General features: G+C 44.6%; 1 protein-coding gene across 3 annotated transcripts; it reads left to right on the top strand.

Moving 5' to 3' along the window:
• Positions 1-6,325: 6,325 nt before the first annotated feature.
• On the top strand, positions 6,326-15,212 carry LDHB (lactate dehydrogenase B). 3 transcript variants are annotated; one of them, XM_051611685.1, is made up of 8 exons: positions 6,326-6,435; positions 7,172-7,303; positions 9,023-9,140; positions 9,647-9,820; positions 11,944-12,117; positions 13,218-13,335; positions 14,185-14,308; positions 14,865-15,212. In XM_051611685.1, exons 2-8 carry the CDS (start codon positions 7,178-7,180, stop codon positions 15,030-15,032), a joined length of 1,002 nt encoding a protein of 333 aa, XP_051467645.1. In that variant the 5' UTR covers positions 6,326-6,435; positions 7,172-7,177; the 3' UTR covers positions 15,033-15,212. The 3 variants fall into 3 exon arrangements, with proteins under 3 accessions (XP_051467645.1, XP_051467654.1, XP_051467664.1); XM_051611694.1 differs by lacking the exon at positions 6,326-6,435 and adding an exon at positions 6,761-6,923; XM_051611704.1 differs by lacking the exon at positions 6,326-6,435 and having other exon boundaries at positions 7,166-7,303.
• The last annotated feature ends 710 nt before the right edge of the window (positions 15,213-15,922 follow it).

Below are 15,922 nucleotides of genomic sequence, written 5' to 3' on the forward strand. Positions count from 1 at the left end.
CAACAAATCTCCACCACCATGAGCCCGCAGTGGGTTCAGGGCAAAGTGTGTCCTTCCCAGCTTTCACATAGGACTTGGTTGTAGCAATGGAGCCAAAATTTCCTCAGTACTGGGAAGCATGTTAAATAACGTTCACTGGAAGCTCGGATGTGTTCACAGTATTTTCCACAAAGCTTGCTTTGTGAGCTGCAGAGCAGTATGGGTCCAGAGTACAATATGGCAAAGTTTAGTTAAGATATCAATGGATGCTTCTCAAAAAGGAGGGCGGTCGATCAACCTTGAACCTTAACATCAGCAATCTGCTTCAAAGGTAGAGGCTGGAAGCCTGTGACTCTGCTAGAGAGCATGGGCAGAAGTGGTTCTCTAAAACAAGCAAAAATGCATTTGGTCTGTCTCCAAAATCACAATGACTTTTAATAAGGTACATTGTGAGATCACGTATGTGAATGTCTAGGTGGAAGCGGGAGAGATTCATCTGTTCTTTAGCAAAATCCAGTGTATTAAATGTCCAGATCTGAGGGATTCATACAGTATAGTACCTTGTCCAAAGGTGACAGGCATACAAGGAAACCTGGAGTCAACTCCTAAAGAGGTAACATGTCCTGCAGTTGTGGAACTACTTCAGAAGTCATAAAAAAGACTCTATGTGTTTCTACATGAAGTACTACTGAAAAACCTGCTGTCACATCATACATTATACTATACAGCACTCCTATAAAAATCTTTGTACAAAGATAAATTGTGGTGGCAGGCGAGACTTCAGGCAAATATGCTACAGTATGTCATTGTAGGTGGGGATGGCACTAATGCAAAAAGCTCTTCAGCACAAACATGACCTTGCCCTCGTGTCTGCAAAGGTGCTAAGATGACAAAGCCATACTTACTTCTTCAGACATACAATGAACATAAATCTGCTCATAAAAATCTTAGCACTACTAAATTTTCGGAATAGTTAGCCATTTCAGAGAACAGAAATCATCCTTATTGTATGGAAATTCATCGACTGATAAAAACAGTCTCCATGTGTCATGCAACATTTCAATTCTATGTAATTTTGCTTGCATTTGGAAAGCATTGGCTGATGGTCCTTGTGGAAGACTGACGTATTAATCCATGGATGGTGTACAAAATGCATTGTAATGGAGTAGGAAATGTTTCAAAGTATTTCTTTGATGACTTAAGAGATGAGATTTGAAAGGATTTTGAAAAAAATGGTTTAGGATGTTATTTCCTTTTTTTTGTTTTGCTGTAAGATTATATTTCACCAAGATGATGACAGAGATCCTATTAGGCCTTCCCAACAGTTATACTGGCACAGTGGGGAGAAGAGGGAACCATTACTGCAAGGATACAAAGAGTCATTTGGGGCATGAGAGTGAGTGAAGGACATTCCAAAGCCAGGTCCTTAGCCAGAGCCAGATGTGTGTATCATGTTGGATGAGGCTTGTGCAGCCTGGTCTGGTGGGAGGTGTCCCTGCTCATAGCAGGGGGGTTGGAACCTGATGATCTTTAAGGTCCCTTCCAACCTTATCCATTCTATGATTCTATATAAGTACTATATTGTTCCATTTCTGTCTTACTTTATTTAACAGCTGTTGTTTCTCCTGAAGTTTTTAATGAGCCAGAGCTACTACTGCAGTTTAGCTGTCACAAACTGAGTGCCATTACTTAGCCAGTGGCAACACTTTATAACCATTTGTTCATCTGACATTAAAAAAAAAAAAATTAAATAATCAGATTTCACTTCTTTTGCACTATAGTCCCAAACACTGAAACACAGACCCCACTCCACCATGACGCAGGTTTTCAGGAAGAAGGCCCATTTGTTCACTTGCCATGGCTTCCAGGTATGCTTTCTTGTTTGGCCTCTGCATGCCTGTGAGAGGAGTTGGAGATACTGGGGGTCTCCATACACACAAGTGCTCCAAAATAAAGCATAAATCAACATTGTTTTTAATGGACTTGACAGATGGACCACTCGGTGGATAAGAGATTGGCTGGATGGCCACACCCAGAGAGTTGTGGTCAATGGCTCAATGTCCAAGTGGAGGCAGGTGATGAGTGGTGTCCCTCAGGGGTCAGTACTGGGACCAGTGCTGTTCAACATCTTTGTTGGAGACACGGACAGAGGGATTGAGTGTATCCTCAGCAAGTTTGCTGATGGCACCAAGCTGTGTGGTATGGTTGACACCCTAGAGGGAAGGGAGGCCATCCAGCGGGACCTTGACAGGCTGGAGATTTGGGCCAGTGCCAACCTCATGAAGTTCAACAAGGCCAAGTGCAAGGTCCTGCACCTGGGTCGGCACAGCCCGAGACACAAATACAGGCTGGGGAAAGAATGGTTAGAGAGCAGTCCTAAGGAGAAGGACTTGGGGGTGGTAGTTGATGAGAAGCTCATCATGAGCCACCAGTGTGTGCTGGAGCCCAGAGAGCAACTGCATCCTGGGCTGCATCAAAAGAAGTGTGGCCAGCAGGGCCAGGGAGGTGATTCTGCCCCTCTACTCTGCTCTGTGTCAGACCCCTCCTGGAGTACTGTGTACAGTTCTGGAGCCCTCAGCACAGGAAAGACATGGAGCTGTTGGAGAGAGTCCAGGGAAGGGCTACCAAGATGATCAAAGGGCTGGAGGACCTCTGCTGTGAAGACAGGCTGAGAGAGTTGGGGCTGTTCAGCCTGGAGAAGAGAAGGCTCTGAAGAGATCTCACAGTGGCCTTCCAGTGCCTGAAAGGACCTACAGGAAAGCTGGGGAGGGGCTTTTCACCAGAGAGGGCAGTGATAGGACAAAGGGTCATGGTTTTAAACTGGAAGAGGGTAGATTTAGGGTAGACATCAGGAAGAAATCCTTCACCATGAAGGCAGTAAGGTGCTGGAATAGGTTGCCCAGGGAGGTTGTTGATGCCCCCTCCCTGGAGGTGTTCAGGGCCAGGCTGGATGAGGTCTTGTGCAGCCTGGTCTGGTGGGAGGTGTCCCTGCTCATAGCAGGGGGGTTGAATCCTGATGACCTTTTAGGTCCCTTCCAACCTTAACCATTCTATGATTCTATGAAAAAGTGGGCTATTCTGATGTGTTAATAAGAAAGTTTTGTTTAAAAAGTTTATTTTCCACCAACACTAGGAACAAAACTGAGAGCAATCCCTGTGCAAACTTGTACACACAGGCAGGTGATGTCTATTTGCTTTTTTTATTAATTACATTATAAAGTGCTTACTTAACTAATATGAATGTGTTATCTGTATAACACTGTATAATCTTTAAGCAAAAATTAAACAGAGACTAGGCCCTCTGCCAAAAATAAGGAACCATTCCCTCGTATAAAACTGGGGTAAAAGAAGCTTGCAAAACTGCCACTTCAAGATAAATTTTCTTTATTGTGTGATGTATTTTCCCTTTGAATGGAAAATCCAGATGAATAAGCACAGAAGTAAAATATAGGTGGACTAGAATTTTAATTCAGCAATAGCCTGCATTCTGTGTGTCAGCACTTCGTGATTTCCAGTAGATTAATTCAGTTCTCTGTATTTTACAAAGCTGGACAACTAATTCTTTTTTCTCCATTACAGCCATGTGAAATAATGCTTAGCACATTTCCATCCCACAGTCCAATGACCCGATCTACCAGCTCTAACAGTTACAGGAGATCACGTTCTACCTTATGCTCTCCTGCCACCAGGCCTTAATGTCATGTTCTTGCAGTTCCTGGGTTCCTTCCCTTCCTAGGTTATATTTTTGATTTTTAAGCTCTTAGGACTAGAGCCACCATCAGACTATGGCATTCATACCATGAACATTTTGCTGTAAAAACCAGCTCCATGAAAAGAGTTTTTCAAGTGATATCTCTGTTTCTAACAAAGTTTAACTGCAGTTTTGGGAAAAAAAAAAAAGAAACAGCAAGGAAATCTTATCTCCTTTCATGTGTTTTGGAAAGACGATGGGACAGAATCAAGTAGTGAAGTGTCTCAGACTTGTTTCATTACACACTTTGTATACAAACCAAGAGTTAAATGTGATTAAAATGTACACACAAAAAATATGTCGTAATTGTATGACAGTTACCAGGCAAATTGATTTAAGACTGTGTCCCTCAGCACTAGGGTTTGTTTTTCTGCAAAAAACTGCACTTCATCAAAAATGCCAGCGTTGCCAAACTAGAGTTGAACTTTGGAACTGTGACCTGTCACCAGGAGACTTCCCATGTGACCTTGGGGAGATCTTTTCACCTCTCTGTGCCTCAATCCTCCGTCACAATAAATAAGTAAAGAACTAAGAGCAGGAAGAGGGAATAATCTTTCTTCTACCGTCCTGCACCTGGTTTGTCTATTCAGATCACAAGTGCTTCAGGGATGGGGTAAAATACCCCGTGCTTTTAATACGTGGAGGAGAATCAAGCCTGATCTAAAAAAGGGTCCAAGAGAGCTGTTGTAACATGGTTAAACAGTCCACTCTGCCTTTAAAAGCTTTTAAGATCTTGCAGATAGGAAAGTGGCATTTTTCTGTTTATTTACAAATGCTACTATAATTGATTGTTGAATTCCCATAAGGATAGAGAAGGATCCTGTCCAAAGAAGACATAATGCAGTGGTGAACTTTCCTCACAACAGGCACTGGCAGGACAAGAACAGCCTTGGTTCTGGTTCAGGAATGAAAAAGCCTTGCTCTGATCCTTTCCTAATCTCTCCTGTACCTTTTCTTCTCCCTTCCCCCTTATTTTTTTAAAGCTTAGCTGTGCATGTTGCCTTTTGGACTACCCAGGACAGATTTTCTTACCCTTACACTTCATTGTGTAATGAATGTGTGAACTTACCTCCAGCTCCCACTTCAGCTGTAGCTACCAGTCTTGAATTCATTTTCTTAAGGCAAGCTGCTCCCTGCCTTATCATGTGGATGGCTTCACTCATTTTTTTTCCCTCCAGGGGGCCCTTTGCAATGTCAAGCACTGTGAAGAAGCAAAGTAGGCCACGGATAGGCAGTCATTTAAAGCCAGCAGGAATCTGTACTGCTGCCCAGAAAAGCAGGTCTCACCACTTCCTCACCACCAGCGCTTGCCACCTCTCTCGTGCTGGCACCAACGTTTGTTTGGCTGCTTGGTGAGCCAGAGGGAATGAATCCAGTTATTACTAACCTGGCAAAACAAAAATAATCAATAAAACTTTAAACTGGCCACAACAACAGAAAAATAAGGTAACCATAGTTTTAGGCAGGGCTAGGCTCTCGGCCTCGTCACGGTCAACCCAGTGACTTATTTGGCACTCTAGAATCTACCGCTTTGTTTTCCCTCTTCATCATGTGTGACAAGGAACCTAAAGCTTTATTTTATTCCCCAATAAACCTTTTTATTTTGTTTCCCCCCCCCCCGTGGTTTGCCTCGGCTTTCCTCATGGGCAGCTCGAAAGAAGCAAGTAACCTCATGAGGAGAAAACATTGCTACCCTTTCCTATTTTCTCACGTGTTGGTCCTGCAGGAATTTCAACCAATCCCTTCCTTCTTTGCTTAGCACCAGTGGCAAATCGTGCGCCAAGTTTTTTCCGTGTATCTCTGCCTCCAGGTGAGAGAAAAGGCACCTTCTGACCGTCACTTAGGGCGATGGATGTGCTTATTACTTGAACAGGACACAGAACTCCAGGGGCTCGTTCCCCGGGGAATGAAGGGATGCTCTCCCGGGGTAAGGGCGAACTGGCGCGTTACGGATGGTGCCTGCGGCTGCAGCAGCAGCAGCAGGAGGAGGAGGAGGGGTGGCGGTGCCACCGCCTCGGCTCACATTCCTTCTCTCCTTGCCAAAAAAAAACAACCAACAAGTCACGGGAGCGTCCAACCGCACCAACTCGAGCGACCCTGCCGCGGAGCCGGGGCGGGCGAGGAGCGCCGGGCGGGTCGCGGGACGCGGCGCGCACCGGGGCAGCGGCTCCCGGGCGCCGGGCCCCGCGCCGCGGCGGGTAACGCTTCCCCGGAACGCCCACCGCCCGCTCCGCGAGCCCACCGCTCCCCGGGACGGGCGCAGGACGGGCAGCGCCCCGCTGACACCCACCCGCCCACCCCGCACGGCTGACCCAGCCCGCCTGCCCGCCCCGCCGTCAGCGCGCACGCACACACACACACACACACCCCCCAAAAAAAAAAAAGGGACGAGCCAGCGTTTCCCTGCCCCGCGGGGCGACGGGGCAGCCGCGGCGCAGCCACGCTGGGGGTAAGCGATGCCAGCCCCAGCCCCCACCCCGGGCCCGGCCAGCGAGGGGGAGGAATGGCACCCTTGAGCCCCCCCTGCTCGGTGGGGCCGCCCCCGCCCCGATGGCGCCGGGGACCGCCCCGGGGGGCGCGGAGGGGGCCGGCCCGGGCCGGCTCGGCGGGCCCGCCCCTTCCGCTGCGGAGCCCTCATTGCCCCAGTCCCCGGGTGCTGAAGCCGCGCTTCACTCGCCTCTCACAGCTCCGAGCATCCTTTCCTGGTGGGTACGGGGAGAGCCGAGCCGGCGGGGCCTTTCCCCGCCCCCCGCCTCTGCCTGCCGCGGGGGGTGCTCGGCTTGCCTTTCTCCGAAAGGGCGGCTCGGTCCTGCGGGGCCGCGCATCCCTGCCTAGCGGGCGGACGGACGGACGGCGTCTGGGCCGGGGGGTGTCGGCGGTGCCGGTGGTCGGAGCCAGGCTGAGTGGGTGGGATGGCGGCTGCTGGCTCGGCCCCCCGCTCCCGCCCGCTGCGTGCCGCCGCCTGGCTGGCCGGCGGGAGGGCGGGCGTACCCGCTGCTGGCGAGGGCTGCGGGGGCGGGGGAGGTCGGGGGCACGGCGTGGGGTGAAGGCAGGCAGCTTTAGGGTCGGAGGGAAGCGAGCCGGGCGCGTCCCGGCACGCTTACTGCTCCCAGCCTGCTTCGTGGGGCAGTTCCCAGCTCCGGCGCGTCCTTCGAAGGGACGGTGATGAGCGGGGAGCCCGTGACTTGGGGAGGTATTTGGTTGTGCCTTCTGCTGGGGAGGCTCTGGAAGCTCTGCGGACGGAAGGATGTTGCCCTGCTGGGGCAGGGGGGGGGTGGGGGGCGGGTAACGGGTGCGGCGGGAGCCCGGCGGGCCCGGGCGCCGTTGTTGGGCCGTTGCGGTGTGTGAGCCAGCGGCTGCCAGAGCTCCTCGGCGGGGAGCCCCAGGGCAGGTTCCCGCCGGCCTGCTCTGACCCCTTGTGCCTGCTGCCTCTCTCCGCAGACCACCATGGCGACCCTGAAGGAGAAGCTGATGAGTGCCGTTGCCGCGGGACCCACCGTCCCCAACAACAAGATCACTATCGTGGGGGTTGGACAGGTCGGCATGGCCTGTGCTATCAGCGTCCTTGGAAAGGTGGGTCTGAAGGACAGCGCGGCGAGTGGCTGCTGCAGTGCTCGGCGCTGCCGGTGTGCTGCGGGGGGACGTCGGGTAGCTTTAGTAGAGGAATGAATCGCTCCCGGTTGGTGTGACCTCCAGCCTTCACGCATGGCTGACCTCCTCATTCAGCTGCTCTGGGTTCTCTCGCCTTGCCCTCTGTGGTTAGCAATCCATCTCTCGCTAGGCAGAGTTATTTTGCAGGCTGCCGGGAAGACGCAGTGAGCAATAGCTCTGAAGCCTCTGCCAGGCTTTTCTTTCTCTTTTGAATTTTCTTACTCAGTTATTCAAGCTGGAGTTTGCTTGGTGGGAGAGCTCTGCTAGGCAAAGAATGCAGACAGAGCAGAAGCCCCTGTGAAATATGGGATGGGAATAAGAACTATACGTGTTTACTCTTTAATCTTTTAATGCCTATGTTCTACACTCACTGAAAATACTGCTGTCCCCTAGAGTAGGCTTACTATTTTTCTCAAGCTTGGTTATGTTACTTTATTGTTTCCAGAGAGGCTTTAGCTAGTTTTGCAAAAAATAAAAGGGCTGGACTTAGAGGTTGTCTTTTTCTGTTACTGTTGATACTGCTGCAGTATGAACCGTTTTTACAATAAAACCATCTGATTCTTGTCACTGAATTAGATGTGGCTTTGACTTGTACAAGATGATTGGCTCCCTAGGATGTCTTTTTTGTTAAATGGTGGCTTAAAATTTTCAGCTGAATTTTTTGTATAATAGGTAGGTACAGTTGAGTTTTTGATAGCTTTGAATTTTATAAAATTAAACTGTGTGATAATACTAATTTCAATTTACTGCTGTTGTATTTAATGCAAATTTGAATGCCACTAGAACTTCCATGTTGGTTATTTTTAGCTCTGTCTCAGAAGTGTCCCTCATGTTGCTGTACTGTTTCAGAAATGGAAACAATCTCCACAGTCACAAGTCAGCTGCTTTCAATGAGAATATTTTAAGCTGCATTTTGTGATTGTGTAGACTTCATTTTTAGCACACACAGGAATGAGGTGAATTCTTCTCTGGGAAACACTGGTGCGAATTCATGAAATTAGTCATTGGAATTATTCCAGGTGCTCTTCTATTTTAGTGAGACCTGGCCCCTTGGAGCTGCTGAGTCTTGTGAGTGTTGTCTGCAAGGTATAGACTGAAAGTTCCATAGTGTAGACACCATGTTTAAAAATCTATATTTAATCACACATGCACACTTTTTTCAAACTCTGATTGCACTTAGTTTAACACCAGTGACTTCAGTTAAAGATAATTTTGAGTTAATTGAAGGTATGTTTTAAGAGAATACTTATTTGATAGTTATGTGGCATGTTGCATGAGGTATTTAAATGTTTAAAACAGGCCTATTTGCAGTATAGATACAGCTTTTTTCTAACATAATAACTAAATCATGAAGTGCCTTACTAGCAAAGGGTTATCTGTGCACTCAAACTCCCCACAAGTAATACCTATTTTGTAGACTTTGGGTTAGTTTTATGAACATGTGCTGTAGCAGCCTCTGATTTTATTACTGTGAGATACATCAGAACACTAAAATAGTGCTGTCCTACTGGTTTTCCTTTGGAGAAGAGATGCTTTCAGATGTGTAATGGTACTTGAAAATGGAACACAGGCTAACTTGGGGGTAACTTTAAAGTGCAAGTTAACTATGTAATTGACTCCTTCTAATTTTGTTCTGTTCAGGGTCTTTGCGATGAGCTTGCTCTCGTTGACGTCTTAGAAGACAAACTGAAAGGAGAAATGATGGACCTACAGCATGGGAGCTTGTTCCTTCATGCTCACAAGATTGTGGCAGACAAAGGTGAACCTCAGTTCCTTTATTTAATACTGATACTCTGTGAATTGGCTTAGTGGAGCATTAGTTGTATAGTCCTAATGAACTCTAAGGATTTGACATTGAGAAGTTAGTGTATGAATTGGGGTGAGAGTTTGGATGAACAGTATGACAATGGAGGTGGCTCTTAATCTAGGCTTTCTCGTAAATCTCTAATGACCACTTGACAGTTCTGGGCTTGTTGAGTAAAATAGTTTTAGTGAAGCTCTAGAACCTCTTTGATACGGAATAAATAATATTGCTTTTTGGATAGTTGAAACAGGAGTGCATTCAATGCATCTGAATCTCAAGACTCAAGTATTGATATATTAAGACAGTGTAAGAGATAGTGCTGCCTTAATGTTGATGCTCATATGTTTTGGGTTTGAATGTATGCACAATAGAGAAGCTACCTGTATGAACACAGTGCTGTTGAAATTAGTGGCATGTCTATCTAAGGCATTCTGTACCTTCTCCCTTATGCTGTGTTGTAGACTATGCTGTGACAGCCAACTCCAAGATTGTGGTAGTAACTGCAGGAGTCCGTCAGCAAGAGGGAGAGAGTCGTCTCAACCTGGTTCAGAGGAATGTGAATGTCTTCAAATTCATCATCCCTCAGGTCATGAAATACAGCCCCAACTGCACCATCCTGGTGGTTTCCAACCCAGGTAAGGTTGTCTTTTCCTCGAACACTTAAATTCTTTGTCAGAGAAGTAGTGCTTTGTTAGTTTTCTCAAATACAAATTGAATGTTGAAAATCAATAGCTTTGTGTGAACACTGGTCATGTAGTTGATACAAGTAGAATACAAACATTCACTGCTTTCTGGTGCTCTATTCAGAACTACTCATTGTGTCTGTACTATAAAAGCATGCCTCATGGTAATACTTCAGTTCTTGACATACTTCGGCTTAAGTGGTAGTTTCACGTTTTTATCTCTAAATAAATCAGGTATTTTTGTAAATCATAACTTTTGTGACAGGATATGATACGGCCAATTTTCAGGATGAAGAACTTGTGCTATAATCTTGGCTATATTTTTAGGGAAAAGACTTTGCATGCGAATCCTATGGTGGAGGAAAGGCCAGCTATACTACATAGTTCAGTTAGACTACAAAAGAGTTATAACTCATTACATGTATTTGTGTGCTTAGTTGCAAGCATCTCATTGAGCTGGGACAGCTTGGATATTTGCACGTCTAGAGCTGACTAAACATTCTGCTATGCTATGTAGTGTGTCTCTGTAGGATTGACTTTGCTTGATTCAACTTCTGAGTGAAGCTGTTACTACAGAGCCCTGGCAGTGAAGTGACACTGCTTTTAAGGATAACTTGGCAGAGTCAAAACAGTGTGTGTTAAGCTAGCAACTCAGCTGGGGGCTGAGTAGTTAGCTGGTGTACAACTAGTACTACTGAATAGTGAGCAAGTGGCTGCTGTGCAAATACAATAACTTAGAGCAATTTTAAGCACTTACCTAAACACTGAACTGACTCAAAGAACAAATCGTTCTTGTTCTAGCAAGAATGAAGTCAAGCTATAAACTCCTCTCCAACAGAGGAGCTGTAGGAGAACTAAGCATTGATTTTCATAATTATTTTTATAATTTATTTGCTTTTCTCAAAATATATGGTGTTTTGTCCACTCATAGTGGAAGCTATTGTGAGCCCATTAGTAGGGACTTCCAAGGGTGCTTGGTGCATCAGGAAAGTTAACCATGTGTGTCGGTGTGTGACCTTGATGTCCTTCCTTGTTTAACTTCCTTGGTTCTGACTGGACTCAGATAGCACTGCCTGTAGCCTGTCCTGAGTGGAAAGCCCTACTGTAGGCAAACAATGATATTACAAAGCAGCACTCAAGTCTGGGTGTGTGTCTCAGTACCTGAACTGATTATCCACAGCAGTTGTAGCTGCTTGATAGGAGGGTGCTCTGAAATCTGTAGATTATTGTGATTCTGGCAGGAACTACCCTAACTATGCTATGGGGAGACTGTGCCTGATGAGCATGCCACTTGTAACAGCAAGGTGAGAACTGTACTGAGATGACCTGCTTTTTTTTCGGTGCCTAAGCAGAGCAAATTACACATTTCAGATCCATGTATACAAATATATTCCCTTCTGGGAAGTGGCTGGTTTTTAAGAGTTTTGGAGCCATAATTAATTATAGCAGTCTGCTTACTATTGTTGCTTTGAGCTGTGGATTAGAGTTTTTTTTTTTCTTTGCTTACATTCCTCTACATGTCTGCCCCAACCTAGGCTGTTATTTTCTAAAACTATTTTTAGAGCCACATGTTGCTCATCCAGCTTTTCATGTTACAAGGGTACTAAGTACAGAACCTGCTTAATTCACAAATCTGTTGAAATTAAACTTAAGTAGTTACCAAGTAGAAAGATTATGTAAGTCTCAAACATGTTTGATTGTGAATTGCTTTTCCTTCTGTTGTGGTAATGAAGTGGAAGGTAACATTAACTCAGGAAAAGGCTTGAATGTTTTAGCCACATGAGTTCAGTCCCAATTCTGAATGCCCTAGGGGTTTTAGCTATAACAAAAGTGCCTTTAACTGATAGGATACTAATCTCCAAAGACCTTCTTCAGTTTTCTTTGAACAGTAACTTGATGGATCCTCAATTTTTAAGCAGTACATTGACTTTAATCCCCCAAATAGAGCTAAAATACTTTGACCAATGAGTACACTTGTGTTTTGTGTCCTTGATACCGCTTGCAGTAAGGTAATTGTTAAAGCATTCTTGGTATATGTAAATGGTTTAACTTACTGTGCATGTTTTTCTTTCCAGTGGATATATTAACCTATGTCACATGGAAGCTGAGTGGCCTGCCAAAACACCGTGTGATTGGAAGTGGCTGCAATCTAGACTCAGCTAGGTTTCGCTATTTGATGGCTGAGAGACTTGGTATCCACCCAGCCAGCTGCCATGGCTGGATCTTGGGAGAACATGGTGATTCTAGTGGTAAGGAGCAGTTCTGACCTCCTTAAGAATAAGCAATACTGTTAGAAGTTGAGGCCTAAGGGGTGTTAAATTCTGAAAGAATAGGTGCAGCTGAGCTCAAATAACTAGCACTTTGCTGTGATTTTAATGAAGATTGTAATCAAGACAAGTCCAGGAAACTTAGCTACATGTTTTTAATAAGTGATTGTGGCTGTATGATTTGACTCTAAATTGAAATGGCTGTTTTATATATTTATTTATTGCTGAAGTTGTGTCCTAAAGGCTACAGCTTACTACTTCTGTTATTCCTCAGTTTTGGGGGTATCATAACATAGCCTGTAGCACAGTTTTCTTCTGAAAGCAGCATGAGCTCTTATTAGCTCAGTGGCAGAGCTTGTTGCAAGTAGTAGAAAAAGCTGGCAATCCAGATTCAGGCTAACAAAACTATCCCTTACCGTATTTTGTGACTTTCTCCAAGCTATTTAAGAGAAGAGGTTTTAAAACTGTGTGAAATCAAAGCAGCTTATTCATCTTAAGTTGGTGTGTTTCAAGTCTGAAATTACGCAGCAGAACATCATATAGATTGGTACTGCTTTATGTTTTACTGCTATGTATTTCTAAGGGAGCCACCTCTTCAATGTCCCATTGTATTTGATTAAAGTACAGTGTCTGATGAACAATGGTATTTACTGCAGCCAGCCCTACACTGTGATGAAAGCTGAGCATGCACAGAGCATGTCTTGCTTCAGCATTATAGCTGCTTTTGAAGTAACTAAGAAACTTCCTAATACCTCAGAGAAGCAGAATGAGTCTGCCTGGAAGCTTCCATTATAGAAGGAAATGTGCAGCTTTTGTGTGAGACTGGTTTGAAGATCTGCCTGTAGCTGTCTACACCTTTTAAGGACCAAAAGTTCTGTTGTTTGTGTTTTGGGATTGACTAAAATAGTCTCGTACTTGATCCCCAGAGTTCTCAGAACTAACTGTAGTTAAATGAAAACTTCAAATCTGCCTCAAACTTTATATGCTTCTGGCTACTACTTTGTTTCTAGTTATCTTAGATTGGAGAGGTGGAGGGGTGGTAGCTAAGTGCTTTTGAAACTCGTGTTCTCTCTCTGTTACAGTGGCTGTTTGGAGCGGAGTTAACGTGGCAGGTGTTTGTCTCCAGGAGCTGAATCCTGCCATGGGAACTGACAAGGATGCTGAGAATTGGAAGGATGTCCACAAGCAAGTGGTTGAAAGGTACAGTGACTTGGGGAATAAGGTGATACATGTAATGCTGAAAAGATCTAGTCTGCACACTGGCTCCTTGTTGCTGCCTCTCCATTCTGTTGCAGCTTGTGTCCTTTTATTCAGAGAGTTGCACAAGTAAGTGGTTGTGTCCTTTTATTTAGAGGGTTGCACAAGTAAGTGGAACTACTGGTTTAAATACAGGATTATAGTTAGTAAACTTTATTGTCCTGCAGCAAGTTGTTGTGTAACATACCTGCTTCAATAGTGCAGCACTTAGAGCTGTGTGCACTTATTCTCTCACAAGTAGCTTCTTAAATGTTAACTTTGTTCAAAGGGCACAGGATTCAAAGGAGAAGTAGCGTGTTTCTGTGAGCACAGCATTAGAGTTGTTTTGGGAAAACTTCATTGATTTAGGGAAATTTGTCTAGAGGTACTTACACATGTTGCTAAATTACTTGTCTCACTTGTGAAATAAGGACTACACTGGTATAAAGGTAGGCAGATGTTGCTGAAAAATATTAGGATATGTGTTGAAGTAGTGCATGGCCTAGACTCCAAATGTTACCTGTTCCAGACGCACTCAGAATGATTGTGCCATTAACTTGAACTTTTCAAATAAACCTGTGAGAACAGTAGGACTTCTTTATTACGCTGATGGGATAACATAGGCTCTAGGATTTATCCTGTCATGCTGAAACAAGTCATTATTTTACTTTGACATTTTAATTCCAAAACTTACAATGTGTGTCACAGGAGCTTAAGCTTTTTCTTAAATGGGCAACAAATTCATTTTAAGTTTTAGCATTCATACAGTGTCTTTAAGTCATCTTGATGGACTGTATTTCAATGTTTCCTTAGTGCCTATGAAGTAATCAGACTCAAGGGATACACAAACTGGGCTATTGGCCTTAGTGTTGCTGAGCTCTGTGAGACCATGCTGAAGAACTTGTGCCGGATTCATTCAGTCTCAACACTGGTAAAGGTGAGAAGTGGTGGCTGATTCTGTTGCTCTACCCAAAGTTGTACTTGTACTGCCCTTGTGTGAAGTGTACCATGTGTGGCATGCAGGCTCATTAAAAAGTTCAAGTGCCAAAATGGAAAGCTGCAATTTTATGAACCACTGTCTAGCAAAGGTGCTGAGGAAGAGAACTGTGTCTTTTTATAGCTAGTGTAACTGGGAGCATCTAGTCTGTATTAGCTCTATAACCTTTGGTGCAGCATGAACTCTGAATGGGCTCAACTTCTCCCTCTGTGGTCAGAAAAAAGACCTTGCCCTAATACTGTGTCTTTGAAATTTTGTTGGCCCCTTGCTGTGTACAAACAAGGGCTTTGGAGGTGGGTCAGCCATCTCAGTGTTGCAAATCACATGGTCTGAAACAGCTCTGCATTTTTTTCCTCATACACCATGACTAAAAATGGAATTTCCTGCAGGCTGCAAAATGATAAGCTCTGGTCTTGGAAAGCTTCCTGCTGTATAAACTAAAAGCACATTTGGGGTGATGGGTTCATATCTGAGTGATTTCTTTTGTTTGTGGCAGGGCATGTACGGCATTGAGAACGAGGTCTTCTTGAGCCTTCCTGCTGTCCTAGGTGCCTCTGGATTGACAAGTGTCATCAACCAAAAGCTGAAGGATGATGAGGTGGCTCAGCTGAAGAAGAGCGCTGATACATTGTGGAACATCCAGAAAGATCTCAAAGATCTGTAACTCATGAATGTTAATTCCAGCAATAGAAAAAGTGTGTTGTGTGCAAATGTGGGCTCTACTCATTATACATCTGTGGTTAACATTTAATGCTCTTCCAAGACTGAGTTTTGTCCACAGTAGCGAAACTTATGCTTGCTGTAACGCACAGACCTTATGAACAAATAAAGCAACTTTCAGGCATGTTTTGTCCTAGTGATTATTTTCAGTGTTTAAGTTGTCTACCTAACTTTAGCATTCTCCTGTGATGTTTGCCACAGACTACATGGACGTGTAGACAAACGTGTCCTTCTAAAAGGTTAGAAACAATGTCGTAATCACCTGTGGTGGGATTTCACTAATACAACCTTACTGGAATCCTTTTTTGTATCATTTTGTTTCCATTCAGATGCTGACCAATTGTTGTTCAATCCCAGACTTGGTTCTGGTACAGTGCTTCCTATTTTTTGTTTGTTTGTTTTTTTTTTTTAACTGATGGGTAGAGGAAATTGAATGGGGATTTTATTTCTGGGCCACCTGCTGAAAATACGACACTAAGACTTTTGTATGCCACTGGCCTAAAAATGGTCCTGAGGATCTTTTCTCTCCTCTATGCTATTATTTGCAAAATCCTTTTTATAGAATAAATTTGGTCTTTAGTCTCTCAGTTTCAGCATGGTTGTATCATCAGTGCTTATGTGCAGGGTAGAGAACTGAATAAAAAAAAGTTCTTAATCACTTAAAATGGGAGTAGACATTAACCATAAAATAGCTAGTACTTGCTTGATGTGCACAGAGCTGCTCAACCTGAATGTACAGGGGACAACAGCTAGAAAGTCATTATTTTTGTAGCAAAATCCAGAAGCCTGCAAGTCTTCATTACCAATGGTCTGAGATGAAGTCTGAGAATTTTA

This window comes from Apus apus, chromosome 1, assembly GCF_020740795.1.
Source record: "Apus apus isolate bApuApu2 chromosome 1, bApuApu2.pri.cur, whole genome shotgun sequence".
Lineage (NCBI taxonomy): Eukaryota > Metazoa > Chordata > Aves > Apodiformes > Apodidae > Apus > Apus apus.

Bases quoted from the DNA above. Each gene is read 5' to 3' on its own strand.
- LDHB (XM_051611685.1), top strand. From the start codon at position 7,178: ATGGCGACCCTGAAGGAGAAGCTGATGAGTGCCGTTGCCGCGGGACCC. The intron at 13,336-14,184 runs GTACAGTGACTT...ATGTTTCCTTAG, and splicing joins CACAAGCAAGTGGTTGAAAG to TGCCTATGAAGTAATCAGAC. The intron at 14,309-14,864 runs GTGAGAAGTGGT...TGTTTGTGGCAG, and splicing joins CAGTCTCAACACTGGTAAAG to GGCATGTACGGCATTGAGAA.